At 35.8% G+C, this 17,520-nt stretch overlaps 1 protein-coding gene across 5 annotated transcripts in view; it reads left to right on the forward strand.

Moving 5' to 3' along the window:
• The window catches only part of Cntn3 (contactin 3), a 332,030-nt gene that overhangs the window by 262,762 nt on the left and 51,748 nt on the right, over window positions 1–17,520 (forward strand). For all 5 annotated transcript variants that reach the window (XM_046425549.2, XM_058573015.1, XM_058573014.1 and 2 more), the window contains 2 exons: window positions 2,719–2,846; window positions 5,680–5,855. In XM_046425549.2, the coding sequence (XP_046281505.1) occupies window positions 2,719–2,846; window positions 5,680–5,855 (304 nt within the window). The remainder of the gene's footprint in view (window positions 1–2,718; window positions 2,847–5,679; window positions 5,856–17,520) is intronic.

A 17,520-nucleotide genomic window follows, 5' to 3' on the forward strand; every position in this document is an offset into this window, starting at 1 on the left:
CCTGTGAAGTTGTGCCTCATGTCAACATGGCCATGAAGTCAGATTTGCCCAATTTTAACTTGAGTTAATACAATGAAGGACTTCTTGTTCTCCCAAAATTCCAGATAATTTCTTATTTTTAGTAGAAATTTACTAATTCATAACATGAAGAGTTAACTGGAATTTCCTATCTTACTTTTGTGATATCAAGATCAGAAGCTATAAATGAAAGCTCAACATCTGATCAGTCAACAGGAAGCATTTTTTTTTGTCTTTGTTTGAAAGCTTACTAATTCATCGAGTTTCCAGTTCTGTCCCCTTCCTGTCATTCAAACCAGATGAGTTTGCCTCTGCCATTTAAATGTCTTCCTAACCTTCTGATATCATTGGCCAGCTTCCTTTCTTTACATATTTAAAGTCTCCAGCAAATCTTCATTTTCTTTTCATGGGTGACATTTGGAAAGCAGTGTTTTGGATCAAGTGATATTCTCTTTGTGTGTCATGGCCCCCGAATTTTCCTGATGGGATCAGCAACTAGAATGTGCTGGGAGCAGTGTCCTTGATTACAGTTTCTCTTTCTTCCAAGGAGTTTCTCGATCACATATCCCATCACTCTCTTTTCCTCAATTAGTTTCTTGCTTTATCTTCTACCTCTCCCTCTATGTTGGCTTTTTCTTTAATAGTAATAGAAATTACTAATTTTATCTTTGCTTTAGGTAAGTCATTTCTAGGTTTTCAGATTGAAGACATAGTCTTCTTCCTAGAGTCAATGTGGTACCAGAGAGGAAAGTCTCAGCAAGGATTGGGCAGGTTGAGGGAGAGAGGCATGATTTATACTTAAGTTTACTCCCCGTGGTTCTCAAAATTCCTGATCTATACTTCCATATCTTAAATTTTCATGCATCTTTCTACTCTGCAGGGAATTCAGTTATTATTGCATACTAATTTTTAAAAAGTCTGTACTCTCTGGGAGACTAAGATATAAAGATATTTTTTGTAAAGTTCTTTGATTACCTTTTTGAAACAAAAATGGGCTTTTATTTTATACCAAACAAATAATCACAGTTCATGAAGGAAATCAAATACAATGTGCTTTTCTATTGATTCCTAGGGAAATTCTTGGAATTTTTAAGTTTTTTTTAAATGTAATTTCCCCAATTTGAAATACAATATTCTTGTTCCTTGATTTTCTTAGTAGGCCAAATATCCCAAACTCTTGTTTTTAATCTAGAAAAAATAACACATGACTAGCAAACATTCATGGATAGCTCTCCTCAGGATCCAGGATCATGAACAGCCCCTGTGTACTGGTGCTAATTTTCCCTGGACCTCTTTACTCGAGAAAAGGTAGGAGGATGCAAATGAAAGTAAATCACCAGGCTATTCAAAAACCATACAAAATCAATGCTGCCTATATTATTTGATGCATAAACTCTACTCACAGTGACTTTTTTGTGACTCTGTAGTCATAATGATGTTACACATCTAAAAATCTTGCAACAAATAAGATAATATTTAAAGCATGAGTTGATATCCTCCATTCTATTCTAATGTCCTTGTCATCTTACCTGGCTCTTCTATGAGTGACCCAAAAAGTGGAAACATGTATTAACCATTCTGACACTGGGGCTCCAAAGCTTTTTAAGAAGTTTGCCATCCATTTGCATAAATGCAACACTCATGCATTAAGAATATGAATCACAAAAGATAAAAGCCCTTCCTAGTTGTCAGTAGAGAGTATAGATATAATGATTTTAGGAATTCAAAGAGAGAGAATATAATCATGAGTAGACAAGTTGGGCAACAAAGGTACAAGGATCAGACTGATGAGAGATATTAATCCTATCTTGTTCTTTCTTGGTGCAAGTGACTCCCCTTCTAAGAGGACTTCTGAAACCCCCTACCTTGGAAGTTCACATAAAGTAATTCTCCTTCACCCTCTCTCTCTCCTTCAGAATACTTCTCAAATCTCTGAACTTTTCACATTTACTTAGTGGCTTAATGTCTGTGATTCTAGTAGACTGTTATTTCCACAAAGATGGAGACTTTTTATCTATAGATAAAAAAACCCCAGGGACTTTCCGAGTGCCTGTTGCATATAAGACACTTATAATATTTCCTTGATCAATTAGTAAGATGCTAAAGCTTTAAGTGTTTCAAATGGATGCTCAAAAACTTAAAAGTAATACTAATCAGAGTTTTCACAATCTTTACAATAGCTCCTAGGTGACCACACAATTTTTATTTTTTACAAAACTTGAATTTTTATTAAGTCAACTGTGACTTTCCCAGTTCATAATGAAAAATAAGCAGGTTTCTTGGTTTTCATATATTTTTTCAAATTTAAGGGAAATGATGTCATGTCTGCTTTTTATTTTCTGAAAACTTACAAGGCTACCCCATGAGTAATCTATCACAATATATATTTTTGGAAAACATTTCACACTTATTTGATAAAGGCATTTACAAATTAGGTGCAATGTTAAGTAATGCTGTTTAGTAATGCTGCATAAAAACATCATGCAAAGTTCAATTTGGTAGAGCATCTTTTCTTATTCAACTCTGTGTATCTGTGCATGTTTTCTTTTCATTTTCTTTATTCCTAAAAGGCCACGGCTTAGTTTATCAGGCCTTAACAGTATTAGCATAAGATAATAAATTCTGAAAAAAAATACTATTTATTTTTTGAAAAAAAAGTTACTATTAAACATTTATTGATCAAATGTACGTTTCCTTTAGATTTTCTTTTTTAAAAGATGGAGGACTCAAAATAGACAATGTGACAAAGGCTGACTCAGGAACCTATACCTGCACAGCAGAAAACCAGTTTGGGAAAGCCAACGGGACAACACACTTGGTAGTCACAGGTGCGTGTGTTTCGTCAAGATAGGTTTATCAGAGATGCGTTTCATGACATATATTATTATTATGGTTAAAGAAACTGGCCATGTGTTTTCCACAAAATGTGGTACATTGTGAAGGTAGAAACTGTGTTTGTGCTTGTGTTTTTAACAAGTGATGGTCAAGGACATGACACTGTATACTTCTATAACACAGCACAGTGGACATGGCGGGGTACCTTGGCTGCTGTGCTGGGATGATGGGAAAATGGCATATGCTGATAACCTCCTTTTATTTTATGTTCTCCTATTGGGTCAGATCTTTTAAGTGTGCTCTCTTTTTCATTAAAATTGGTCTTTTCTGGAGATGTTCAAGCTCATCAATAACTGTTGATATTGATAAGATTTAAGTTTTGTGTTAATTTTGTTCATTTATCCATTCAGGAAAAAAAATGAGCACCTATTATGTACCCATTGTTTGAGCTGGATCAGTGGAAACATTGAAACAGAATCTGTAGTCATCCTTCTTACATTCTGCCCAAGACAGAGAAATGAAAATTAGGAAGAAGAAATAAGGAGATCATTAGAAGGAAGTATATTGCAAACAATTGAGAGAGTAAAGAGAATATTTGAAGAAAGATGAGTTAGTAGAGGATAGGAAAGGCAGCAGAACACAACAGACACTAGTATGGCAATATGTAAATCAATGGATGTGTAACTGATGTGATTCTGCAATCTGTATATGGGGTAAAAATGGGAGATCATAATCAAAGTGTGAAATATGATATATCAAGAAATTTGTAATGTTTTGAACAACCAACAATAAAAAATTAAAAAAAAAGAAAGATGAGTTACAGTGTGAATCAAGATAAGTGAGATGGAAATTTTGGTACAAAGACTCCAGGGAGATAAAGGAGTTTACCAGGAGATTTCTAGGGTGCAGTAATGTGAACCAACTGTAGATCTTGCTAAGACTTCAGTTTTCACTTGGATTGAAAAGTGGAACTACTGCAAGGTTTTCAGCAGAGAAATAAAATGATGTGAAAGGGTGACTCTAGCTGTTTTTCAAAGTCTCAGGAGCCCATGGCTGTTAACCAACAGGAGGTGATGATGATCCAAGTGAGACTGGTAGCTGAGGAGCTGATGGGATGGGATAAGATTCTGCATATATTCTGAAGGAGAAGGTGTTTACAAATTGGATTTGAGGTCTCGGAAAGGAGTCAGGAGGGACTGCAGGGTGTGTGGTAAACAAATGGAAAAAAATGGCAGAACAGCTGAGATTGCTCAGGCTGTGGGTTTCAAAGCTTTGGGGTGAAAGAAGAGCATGAGCATAGTTTGGATGTTTAGAATATCGTTAGGATCTTTCCCTGTAAAGCAGATCAGAGATTTGCCAAAATCTCAGTGGATTAAAATAGCCTGGCTTCACTTTTCATGCATACTGCAAGTCCTCAGTGAGTCAGCTTTGCTTCCTCATTCAGGAACAAAGACCCCCAGTGTCTTCACCATCTGGGACAGTGCGCGTCACCACAGAACAGGAAGGAGACACATCACATTACCTATTAGTTCCTGTAGAATTCTGCCTGTCGCTGCTACATGTAACTCCTACAAACATTCCATCAGCCAAAGCATTGTACTCTGCTCTGCCTTAATTCAAAAGAGTTAAGAATTTAATCCTACAATGTACTTTATGGGAACTAATGGTGACTGACACTCAAGTGGAGACAGTGAGTAGGTGGTTGGATAGATGACCTTGGACTTGGGTAAATCAAAGATGAAGATATACCTTTCACAGTTATTGGCATATAGATGAGGACTTGAAACCAAGACACCATCTGAGATCACCTTAAAAAGAATTTTAAAAAGGACTGAGCTTGACACATTCATTGTACATTAAGAAATATAGTAGCAGAAGTGAGATCATAAAGAGAGACACAGAAAAGGAGTGACCAGGACAGTAAATAAAACTGCAGGAACGTGATGTCCCAGAAACAAGCTGAGGAAAGAGTATGAGGGAGAACCAGCGATCAAGTGTGACAGAGCTTAGAGGCTCAAATAATGAGACGAAGACTTTATCATTGGGTCTCATTGCAGGGGACCTTGATGAGAACAGGTTGGTCAGGGAGACTTATGCCCAGCTACTGGGTTAAAGAGGCTATTTAATCAAGCAAGTACAGACCACATATGCAAGTGACTTTTGAAGACATTTGCTGCCACATGGTGTAACATCAAGGGGAATGGCACTGGGAAAATTGGAGCAAGGAAATTTAATTCAGAAAAGACGGAAGGTACATGGTAAGGGCAGGCAGAATGTGCCACAGACATTTCCACTGGGGAAAAAGACGACATCAGTTAACATTTTAGCAGAGTGCCCTCCCGTTGTGCTTATTCTAAGCATCTCTAAGCTTATTCTAAGCTTTTCAAATCCACGTACACATCAAAGGTTTGAGTCTATTTGAATTTTGATGTTAATGTGTTTTTTAGTCTTTGAAAGTTGGTGAAAACACAGTGGTTTCTGTTTCTCAAACTATATTTCACAAAACCATAAAACTAAGTTGAAATGGATTTTTCAGTCTTATTATAACTCTTGCTTACTGATGACTTTCATCTTAAACTTTTATAACCTGTAAACTCAGATATGCTAATTATTTTCACAAGATTTGGTGGATCCCGTGAAATGTATTATAGGACTGCATTAAAACATCTATTTTAACCATGGAGACTTTTCATTGCATAGATGTGTGTGTATACTAAGCATATAAAAGCACACACACTCTAAGGTGGATGAAGAATTTACCTGTACAAATTGCTTTCATCACAACAGAAATGCTAAAGTTTTACTTATGAATTATCTCCCCAATAGAACCAACTAGGATAACGCTGGCACCATCTAACATGGACGTTTCTGTGGGTGAAAGCGTCATTTTGCCCTGCCAGGCACAACACGATCCGCTATTAGACATTATGTTCACCTGGTATTTCAACGGGGCCCTCACAGATTTTAAGAAAGATGGATCTCACTTTGAGAAAGTCAGTGGGGTAAGTCATGACATTTTTGTCATCCTTTTTCTATTGCTCAAGTCTATAACATGTGGCCTTTTAAAAAAACCATCAGGCCCATAGGTAATGCCCTAGAAATGCATATGAAATGAGTGAATCTGGTGTCTCAATTCTGTTTTGATCTAATTTTGTTTGTGTAATTACCAGAAATTGAGCACATTTACTTCAACCTGTAATTTTAATTAAAACTGATGCATGTCGCACTTATACTAAATGCTATTCTTCATGAGAGGTTGTGGTTAGTATCCCAGGACATGGAAATTACTCTCACACAGGTGTTTACTTCGAACAGGTCATATTATGATGGACTGGGGGTAAGTTACATTTGATAAATATTTCATCTGAGTGCCTCGCCCCAGTGTTCCTGGTAGCTGTTCTGGACAACAGCATAAGACCCTTCATTGTACAGGTGTACAAATTGAGGACTTGAAAAGTACAAAAACTTTGTTAGAGTCCCTTATCTGGTTACTGGTGGAACTTCAAGCCCAGATCTGTGTGTCTTCTTCAGGGTTCCATTCCATTGTGCCTCCCCATTGGTGAGGGTTCCATGTTAAAAATAAATAAATGAATAAAAGTCACAGATCTCAAGGAAAAATTGACACTTGGATAATGGCTCAGTGTTGGTGAGCCTCCAAGGCTGACCATCGACTGGCTGCATGTGTGTAACTTTAGGATAGCAGGGCCAGCCAACCTGCCATCCTAGTGCCTTGACTCGGAAACTTCCTACTGTATGGAGATGTCAAGCCTGGGTTTGTCCTTATACATTTACCGTGTAGGCATCCACTGAAGCAGAAAAACATATCAGGGTCAATTCAAATACATTCATGTGGCAACACCTTATTAAATATATGTATATGCCTATACAGGTATATTAACGTATCAGGATCTTACACAGTTTTAAGGATGGTGCTAGAAATTTGAGGGTGTCCTCTCTCATATGTTTTAAACTCCCAATGCCCAATGCCTCATAATATGACCCTTATTTGGAAATAAGAGGTTATTGCAAAAATAATTTAGTAAAATCAATCTGAGGTCTTCCGAGTAACTGGTGTCCTTATAAAAAGAAGGCTCTTTTTAGACAGAGGCACAGAGAGATGCAGACACACGGGGGAAAGAAGGTCATGAGACCATGGAGGAGTCAGAAGTATAGTTATGCTGCACAGACCCAGAAGTACCTGGGGCACCAGAAGCCAGAACAGGCAAGGAAGAAATCAGAATTACAGGTTCTGGAGGGAGCAGGGCCATACCAGCACCCACATTTCAGACCTCTGGCTGCCACAACCATGAGGCGACATACATCTGTTGCTTTAAGCCATCCACTTTAGGGTTTTGCTAAGGCAATTCCAGGATATCAGTATGAAAAAGAGAAAATTTTTAAAAGAAAATGGAAAACTGAGATATTAGACATCTACCTAGAATTATGTTCAATTTCAGTACCATTTCTGTTTTCTATTTTTTTTTTTTTTTTGCTTTATTTGGTTTTATAAGTATTAGTTTTCTAATTGTTCTCAGTGAATCAAAGCTTTGGAGAACATTCTTAATTGGTATAGTCCCTTAGCCTTTCTTTTACTATAAGTTTAAGTGCCTCCCTCTTTTAAAAATTGTGACTGGTTTCTTTTATCACAATAGGAAAAGGCTTGTGCCAATATTTTCAACTGACTTGCTGCTCCGTAGAGTCTTTTGCAATTTCTCCTTCCTGGATGGAAGGTGTGGGAGGGGTAAAAGTTCACATGTCACTCCCCTGAGGGTCCTTTACTCAGGGTGGGAAAGGCTTCTTCTCTAGCCCAGCTGTTCTCCCAACTTAATTCTTAAAACAAGAATTCAGTTTGAGGGGCCAAGGGTGTGGCTCATTGGTGGAGCCCTTGCCTGGCACATGTGAGGCCCTGGGTTTGATCTTCAGCACTGCATAAAAATAAATAAATAAAATAAAGGTATTGGGTCCATCAATAGCTAATTCTTTTTTAAAAAATTCAGTTTGAAATATTAATTACCTTTGCCATATAATGTAGATGATTATGCTTTAGATTTATCAGCTGGATTCTAAGCTGTTGATAATATTCCATCCAATATGGCACTCTCTGTCTTGTTTAATGCTGAATAAATATGTATTGCAAGACTGAATATCCAAAGCAGTTTGTCTGTAACATGCACCCCACAGCCACAAAGAGAGGCTCAAAGGCTGAACTCGATAGTTGCTCTCTAGAAGAGGAACTTGTAGTTAAGAACATTGGGGTTGATAATGTAATTTAACTCTCCTGATTTACATGGCACTGATGGGCTTCGCAGAAAGCATAAAATCATCTCTGTGAAGAGTCAAGCATCCGAAACGTGGAATTTCATAAATTAGTGCCATTGCTTGCCAATTCTGTTCCTTCTCTAACATGCTAGTTCATGGCCTATGATTTTTTTTTATAGACTTGTGCCATTAGTAACTTAATATTCTCCCATCAGTATAAAACAGTAAGCCATGCAAGATGACATTGCCCTTAAGCACAAGCAATTAAGTAAATCTGTTTTCTATTGCATGAGAAGGGAATTATATAACAGCTCTCGCCCTCTGATTCTGTATTCATTGCAGCGTGCACATTAATCCCTAGATAGTCTGCTTGCCTTTATTTCCCAGTATGTTCATAGATATATTCCTTGTTTTCCAAAATAGTAAAATGTGATCAAAGAAGCTATTGAGTGAAGAAGTTACCCAGACAGGTGGATAGTAAGAGCCAAGTTTTTGAAATGGAGGGGTGGTTTAGGTTATAGAAAATCCCCCATTTTGAACCAATTCAGTCAGTTGTCTTTGGGACTATACTAGGTATTCATTACTTATTCATTTTTGGAAGCAGATATCTTTTAGGGAAAAAATTCATAAATTCAGAAAGCTCCAATAATTTAGACCAGATGTATTTGTGCTTTGTGCCAAAGGAGTTTGACAGTACTAGTCACAGGTTTCTGCAAGGTCAGAATTATATATTCAGAAAAGCTTATTAAACCAAGTATCTATAGAAAATTGGCACAAAGGAGAAGTCTAGGTCCAAAGAAGTGCTTCAGCCTGTGCCCATGGGACATGCTGAAGTCCTTTAATTAAATCAGCAGCCAAAGGCTTCCACTTAAGCAGGACTGTGTGCTAAGCATGTCTTTAAAGGTTTGGTGTGGGTGATTCAAGAAGTGGGATTTGTGTTCAGAGGCACCAGAGTTCTACAGCACTGTTGCCTACTCAAAGATGCCTGTGGGTGAGCGGATCTCCTGAGTCTATGTTCCTTATTATCTGATCTCTTTTCACATTAGTGTTTGTATTTGCCTTGCTCTCTCCTTTCTGAGATCGGGTACACACTGGTCTCTGGAATGTTTTTTCTCTCCTGTTTGCCAATATCTACATATGTCCCTATAGCATTCTCTATGCAGAGAATGTATATATTAGCACATGTGCAGTTGGTCTGCCATTTGCAAAGTGGAATAAGAGACTCAGGTCAAGCAATATGGATATGGTAATATCCTATATTTAACCAGCCATCGTATGCACTCAGTCTGCAGGTGGTGGGGGGAGAAAAAGAGATTCCGTTATTTACACCTATGTAACATCTTTCTTTTCCTACTTTAAATACAGCTTATTTTCCACAAGTAGGAAAAGGGAAATAATTGTCCAAAGTTTAAGAGAAATAGAAGAACATCATTGGCTGGTATCTAAATACCTGGGACCTGGCAATTGAAGTCTGAATTTAGGGATATTCAAAGATATTTTTGATGTGCTTAATCAGCTAAATTCTAGGTATAAGATTCTTTTTGTGAAAGGAGCTCACTGTGGATAAAAGCATTCAAACCCAAACACATGAGGAGTTCACTGTGTATGCTCTGAGAATCCTTGGATTGTGTAGGTGCTTTAGCAATGAAGAATGGCAGAATCCACGCTGTGTGCTTTTCCCAACACTTGTGGGATTGGATCTGTGATGAATTAGAATGTGTGTGGAAAGAAGTCACTGGAAGTAGTAAGAATTTTAGCAGTGACAATCCGCCATTCACTTAACAGGCTCACTTCAATTTGATTGATTTCCACAGGCAACACAGTCTCACTCCAGTTATAGCAGCTACCCATAAGCTTGATGCTTGAAGTATTTTCTAGCTCTAAGTTGTAGAGAGGAATATCTTTGAAGATGATAAATGGTGTGTGATAATACAATGTGGTCACTTTGGCTTGAACTGTTTGTGTGCAAGAACTTAAATTTTAAAACCAGCCATTCTTTACTATACAAAACCAGGTAAAAGATCACTTGTAGATTTTAAATATGCATCTGTGGCACTTTTGTGGCACTTTGAGTTTTTAAATATATCCCTTAGTCATACTGTAAGTTTTATATCTTGTCCAAGTTAAAGGTGTTAGCTGATCTAGAAAGATCGTTAAGAAAATGTTCCCAGTAATCAGCCCACAAAATTGGATTTACCAGAAATGCTGTTATTATTCATGTTACAGACACTTCCACAAAGCACATTACCTCCCATACTGCTTCTGGGGGTGAAGATCAGGGTTCCCCAATTCCAGTCAGAAACAGCAAATGTAAAAACACTTGATGCTTGGTTCCCTATCAGCATTTTCTCAACCACACATGCAGAGACTCAGTCCCTGCTTTGAGTACAGTTGTTTTCCCAGGACTATGTTTCTCATGTACGGTATTTATTAAGATGAATGGTCCATATCCACCCCCAGTGGAAACCCTATAAAATAAATTTGAATTTACAACAAGATAAGCAAGAGACAAACCAAGCACTGTGTAACGTATTATACTAAGACCCATAAAAACAGCAGAGTTACAATAAAAATCAGACTATCAAGGGAAAACTGTAAATGAAGAGATGTGCAAATATTTATCAGGCAAATGCAACAAAAGAGAGAAACAAATGCTAATTTCAAACAAAGAATAATTCATGGCAAACCTAAAGGGCAGAAAGAGAATAAATGTATTTTGAAAATTTTTTTCCATACCATGAAGTTATAATAATCAGAAACCACAATGCCATAAATAATATACCATTAAAGTAGATAAGATCAAAGGGAAGAAATAATGAGAGACAATATTCTTGTGTACATTTTGAGAGCTTTTCTTTCAAACACCAGAAGATCAATTGGCCCAATGTTATAAAAGGACAATTTGATGCTACCATTAATTGAAACAACAGATACACATGAACAATTTTTCCTTCCAAAGGACAATGTACATTAATTTTCATTTTTTATACCTTTGTAAAATTTAAGTAACAGAAATTAAGAAACAAATGCATGGAAAGGAGATGGAATTGATATGATCTCAAAAAGCACAAGATAACATCTTGGAAATATCAAAGAAAAATAGTGAAGTTAGGTGTGAGAAAGAGAATATAACAGACAAGAAAGAAACATTAGATCAGAGGATTTTCTGTTTAAGTTTTATATGTAACAATCCAATTAGTTGGAGAATTTCTGGGAAAATATAAATTATCAAAATATAAATGTTTATTAAAAATTAAAATTATAATCTCCAAATTGCTTTCCAGAGTAGCTGCACCAGTTTGCAGTCCCACCAGCAGTGTATAAGTGTACATTTTCCCCCACATCCTCACCAACACTTATTGTTCTTTGTGTTCTAAAAGCTGCCATTTTGACTAGAGTGAGATGAAACCTTGGAGTAGTTTTGATTTGTATTTCTCTAATTGCTAGAGATGATGAGCATTTTTTTCATATATTAGTTGATTGATTGTATATCATATTCTGAGAGTTGTGTGTTCAGGTCCTTGGCCCATTCATTGATTGAATGGTTTGGGGGTGTTTAGCTTTTTTAGTTCTTTATATACCCTAGAGATTAGTGCTCTGTCTGATGTGCAAGGGGTAAAGATTTGCTCCCAAGATGTAGGCTCTCTATTCATTTCACAAATTGTTTCTTTTGCTGAGAAGAAACTTTTTAGTTTGAATCCACATTTATAAATACTGGTAATGGAACCACCATTTGACCCAGTTATCCCTCTCCTCAGTCTATACCCAAAGGACTTAGAAACAGCATACTACAGGGATACAGCCACATCAATGTTTATAGCAGCACAATTCACAATAGCTAAACTGTGGAACCAACCTAGATGTCCTTCAGTAGACGAATGGATAAAAAAAAAATGTGGCATATATACACTATGGAATATCACTCAGCAATAAAAGAGAATAAAATCATGGCATTTGCAGGTAAATGGATGGATTTAGAGAAGATAATGCTAAATTAGCCAATCCCCAAAAAACAAATGCTGAATGTTCTCTCTAATATAAAGAGACTGATTCATGGTGGGATAGGGAGGGGGAGCAGGGGAGGAATAGATGAACTCTAGATAGAGCAGAGGGATGGGAGGGGAAGGGAAAAGGTATGGGGTTAAAAATGATGGTGGAATGAGATGGACATCATTATCCAAAGTGCATATATGAAGACATGAATTAGTGTGAATATACTTTGTATACAGCCAGAGATATGAACAATTGTGCCCTATATGTGTAATATAAATTGTAATGCATTCCGCTGTCATATGTAAATAAAAAAATTAAAAAATTAAAATTACATATTCACTAGAGCTAGACAATTTTACTGATTTTTTTTAACTTTTAAAGAAACAGACAAATGTTTATATTATGTACTTTTTGACAACATAAAAAGTTAAAGTTAAATTTTTTTCCCATTTACTTTGTAAGGCTAGCATATTCTTGAAGGCATATCCTGGGAAAATAGTAAATAAATCAGTAAATGTAAAAAATTCCATGAATATATTATGAAAACCTAAGTGAAATTTTACTAGTTCAGAAAAACATTATATTAAAGGAACAAGCCTTCATAAGCTACTAGTTGTCCCAGGAAATATACATGTGTCTATATTGATAAATCTCATAAAATAGTTCATGATTTTCTTATCAGATATTCAGTACAATTAATAACCATTACTGAGCTTTAAGTTCATATTAAAATAGGTATAAGAAGATTATTTCTCTCTATTTCAAAATTATCTTTAAGGGAAAATAGTAGAAATACTTTTACTTAACTCAGCAATAAAACAGGGATTTTTACAAATGTCATGAATAAAGTCATTTAGAGATGTCTACATGAATTTAATAAGGTATAAACATAAATAAAAGGTAGCCTTTGAAATAAGGAAACAAAATTACAATTATTTGAGGACATAATGATATTAGTATCATACCCAATAGTATTACAATTATTTCAGGACATAATGATATTAGTATCATACCCAATAGTATCAACTATAACATTTAAAAAACTAATCAAAATTCAGTCATCTACCATGTTCAGTACAAAGTAACTATGCAAAATGTAATAGTTTATTTATGTATCAACAACAACCCATTAGAAAGCATAATAGGAAGGATAAAAACTTCCCTCAAAAGAGAAATAATATGGCTTAATTATTTACACAAGTAGTTGATGAGGCCTAAACAAACTACAATACTTTCTTATTACAAGTAAATGATTAATGAGAAGCAGGGAAAGAAGCATTAAAATTTCAAGATTCTTAGATTAAACAAAATAGGTATATATTGTCAGATTTCAATTTTTCTCAGATTTCTCTGTGGTTTTAAATCTGATCTCAGGTTAAGTAAATGAACCAATCTTATTTCAGTTTAAATTATTCTGAGGATTTTAAGAATAAGAAATGAGGATAAAATAGTTAATAGTATTTGAAAGAAGGTTATTGACCCTTGTAGATAGTTCTGGGGTTCTGGGGGTGTCTACTCATGTAGAGAATTGCCGGGCCAGATTAGACTCGTTGTTAGAGACCAAAGTGGAGAGCCAGGTTTGGAAGCTATTTCATTCTCCTATATGCTATTGATCATCAATTCTGTTGGCTCAGATTTCTCATCTGTGAAACTGAGGAGATAATACTGTTTTATTCGGAGGTATATAGAAGGTTCTAAGAACAGTGCAGGTTAGCTCCTATTGTTAGGATGGTAGGACTGCTTTGAATTGTTCTCCAGAAAAGCTTCTGCAATTCCTGCTCCCATGAGTGGTGGCTCCCCCGTGTTCTTTTCTGCACAGGGGTTTTCCTTGATTTTTCTTTTTAAAGTTTTACTAGACAGATGGTTGAAAAACAATACCTTATTGCCAACTTCTCATTTCTCAGAGATCAAAAATCTCCCCAGTTGCTTATTAGTGATTTGGATACTAGGGGAGTATTTAGCATTATAACTGAGTCCTCCAAATACTACAGTTAATACTACCTCTAATGAAATGCAAGATTGCTCTTTCAGACAGAAGGGAGAAAAAATAGCTTTTTCCCCCCAAAGAGAGAGATTCACATATGTACTCTCATGTACATGCACGCGCGCGCACACACACACACACACACACACACACAATTGCCTGATTATATAGAAGGTGGCTGATTTTTAAAAATCTAGAAATAGAGAATTACTTTCAAAAGTTACAAAAGCAAAATACCTATTGCATTAAAACAACCTTAGCTACACAGGAATTTATTTTGTTTTGTTTTTTTTTGGGGGGGGTAAAATTTTTTGGTGTGTTTTTGTTTTTCCTAAAGACCAAGTAATGAATTTTACATTTGCGTAGATCAGACTTCCATCTCATCTGTTTCAGATATCCATTGGACAGCTTTCTTTTCGGAGCACAGCAGGAAATCTTTCATTTACACACCAATTCCAATATGTACTGATCATTTCCTGCCTCACAAAATTGCCTGTTCATCCCTCTAACCCCTGGCAACTACATCATGCAGTTGGAATCATGTACTATCTAGTCTTTTCAGATTGGCATCCTTCATTTAATTACAGGCATTTAAGATTCATCCATGCCTCATCCTTCATGGCTTGCCAGCTCATTTCTTCTTAGTGCAAAATAATTTCCCATTCTCCAGGTGTACCCCGGTTATTTATCCACTCATCTGCTGAAGAATATCTTCATTGCTTCTGAGTTTTGGCAAATCTGAATAAAGCAGCTATAAACATCCATGTGTGGGTTTTTTTTAAGATTTATTTTTGTTCTTTAATGTATGGTAGTGATGCAAAACAGTTGGGTTCATTTGTCATATTCATAAATGTATATAACATAATTTTCTCCATCTCAGTCCCCTGTACTCGTCCTTTCCCTTGCAAGGACATAAGTTTTCAATTTATTTGGGTAAATACCAAGAAGTGCAAATGCTGGATCCTATGATAAGAATAGGTTTATAAGGAATAGGTAAAATGCCTTCCGAATGGCTGTTCCATTTTGCATTCCCATTATCAGTGAGTGGGGATTCCTGCTACTATGTGCCTTCTCCTGCATTTGGTGTTAGTTTTCTGAATTGTAGTGATACTTCACTGATGTTTCAATTCACAATTCCCTAATGAGGAATGGATGTTGCACATATGCTCATATATTTGCTTGCCATTTGCATATATTTAGTGGAATGTCTGTTTAGGTCTTTTGTCCACTTTTTAATTGCATTATTCATTTTCTTATTGTTGAGTTTTCAGGGTTCTTTGTACATTTTGTATACAGGTCCTTCATCAGAAGTGTCTTTGGTGAGATCTTTCTCCCAGTCTGTGACTTGCCTTCTCATTTTTTGACGACATGCAGAGAGCAGAAGTTTTTTTCATTTTAGTGAAGCCTAGCTTGTCGGTTGCTTCTTTCATGGATTGGGCTTGTGGTATTGTGTCTATAAAACCTTTACCATACCCAGGGTCATCTAGGTTTCTCCCCTGTATGACAGTCTAGGACTTTTATAATAAGATTTTCATTTTACATTTAAGAGTGCAACACCTGTTGATTTCATTTTTGTGCAGAGTACAGAGTCTGTGTCTGGATTCGCTGTTTTCATGTGAACATCCAGTTTTTCTAGGACCATATTGTGAAGAGGCTGTCATTTGCTCCTTTGTCAAATATCAGTTGACTGAATTTGTGGGTTATTTCTGGGCTCTCTCATCTGTTGCGCCGATTTGTCTGTCGTTTTCACCATGACCATCCTTTCTTGATTTCTGTAGCCTTAATATTAATATTGAATTTGGGTGTCTCCATGTTCCAGCTTTGTTTCTCTTCAGTATTGAGTGGGGTGTTCTGGGTTTTTGTCTTGACATAGGAATTTTAGAACGAGGATGTCAACTATCCACAAATGTATAGTCTTCCTATCCATGAACATAGAATCTCTCTCAGATTATTAGGTTCTTTGGTTTCTTCCATCAGACTTGCAGTTTCCCACCTAGATTTTGTACATATTTTGTTAGATTTTAACATAAGTATTTTCAGTATTTTGGGTGCTGGCGTAAATGGTAGTATGTTTTCATTTCAAATCCCAATTGTACATTGCTGGTATTTGGGAAAACAACTGGACTTTGAATATCAATCTTACCTCCTATGTTACTTGTTAGTTCTGATTTCCTTTAGATTCTTTCAGATCTCATACAGAGATGATCACATAAACAAATTTGCATTTTCTACTTCCCTGTCTGTATATTTTTAAATTTCCATTTCTTGTCTTATTTTATTAGCTAAGGCTTTCAATATGATGTTGAAAAAGAGCCAGTCTTGCTTTGTTCCTGGTCTCAGAACTTGGAGTTTTTGTCATAAAGCATTTTAAGTTGTGGGTTGTTTGTGGATATTCTTTATCAAGGTGTAGAGATTCTCCTGTATCCCTAATTTATTGATGACTATAATCATGAATAGGTGCCAGATTTTTGTCAAATGCTTTTTCTGTTTACATCTGTTGTTTTCCTCTTCATTTCACTACTGGATGGATTACCCATAAGTAGATTTTTAAATGTTAAACCAGTCTTGTGTATTTGACACAAAGTCCACTTGGTTATGGTGTACAATCTTTAAATTCATTGTTTAATTCGATTTGCTGCTACTAAGGGATTTTGTATCTAAGTTCATAAAGAATATTGGTGTTATGTAGTTTTATTTTAATATGTTTGGTTGTTATTAGGGTAATGCTAACCTCCTAGAATGTGTTAGGAAGTATGTCTTCTTCCTGGATCTTTTGGAAGAGATTGTAGAGAATTGCTACACTTTCTTAATTAAATGTTTGTTAAAATTTGTCAATGAACCTATTTGCACCTGACACTTTCAGTTTGGTAAAATTGTTAATTATTGATTTGATTTTGTAAATAGATGTAGACCTATTCAGCTTGTCTGTTTATTCCTGGGTAAATTTTGGCAGGTCACATTTTTCAAGGAATTGGTCCATTTCATCTAAAGTATCAAATTGATAGACAAGAATTGTTTGTAATATTATTTTATTATCCTTTTATGTCCATGATGTTTTTAGTGATGGCCTCTCTTTCATACATGATAGTAATAATTTGTGTATTTCCTCTTTTCTTTTTTTTTTCATAGTTAGGCTGGCTAGAGACTTATTGATTTTATTGATCTTTTCCAAGAACCAACTTTTGGTTTTGTTGATTTTCTCCACTGACTTCCTGTTTTCAATTTCACTGGTTTTTGCTCTTATGTTTGTTTCTTTTATTCTGCTTGCTTTGGATTTAATTTGCTCTTCATTTTCTAGTTTTCTAAGGTGGAAGCTTACATTATTGATCGTAGATCTTTCTTCTTTTCTGACATACGCAGTCAGTGCTATCAATTTCCCTCAAAGCAATGTTCTCACTACATCCCACAAATTTTGATAAGTTCTATTTTCT

This window comes from Marmota monax, unplaced genomic scaffold (assembly GCF_021218885.2).
Source record: "Marmota monax isolate L192 unplaced genomic scaffold, Marmota_monax_Labrador192_F-V1.1 WCK01_AAM20220418_F8-fsc00028, whole genome shotgun sequence".
NCBI classification, from domain to species: Eukaryota; Metazoa; Chordata; class Mammalia; order Rodentia; family Sciuridae; genus Marmota; species Marmota monax.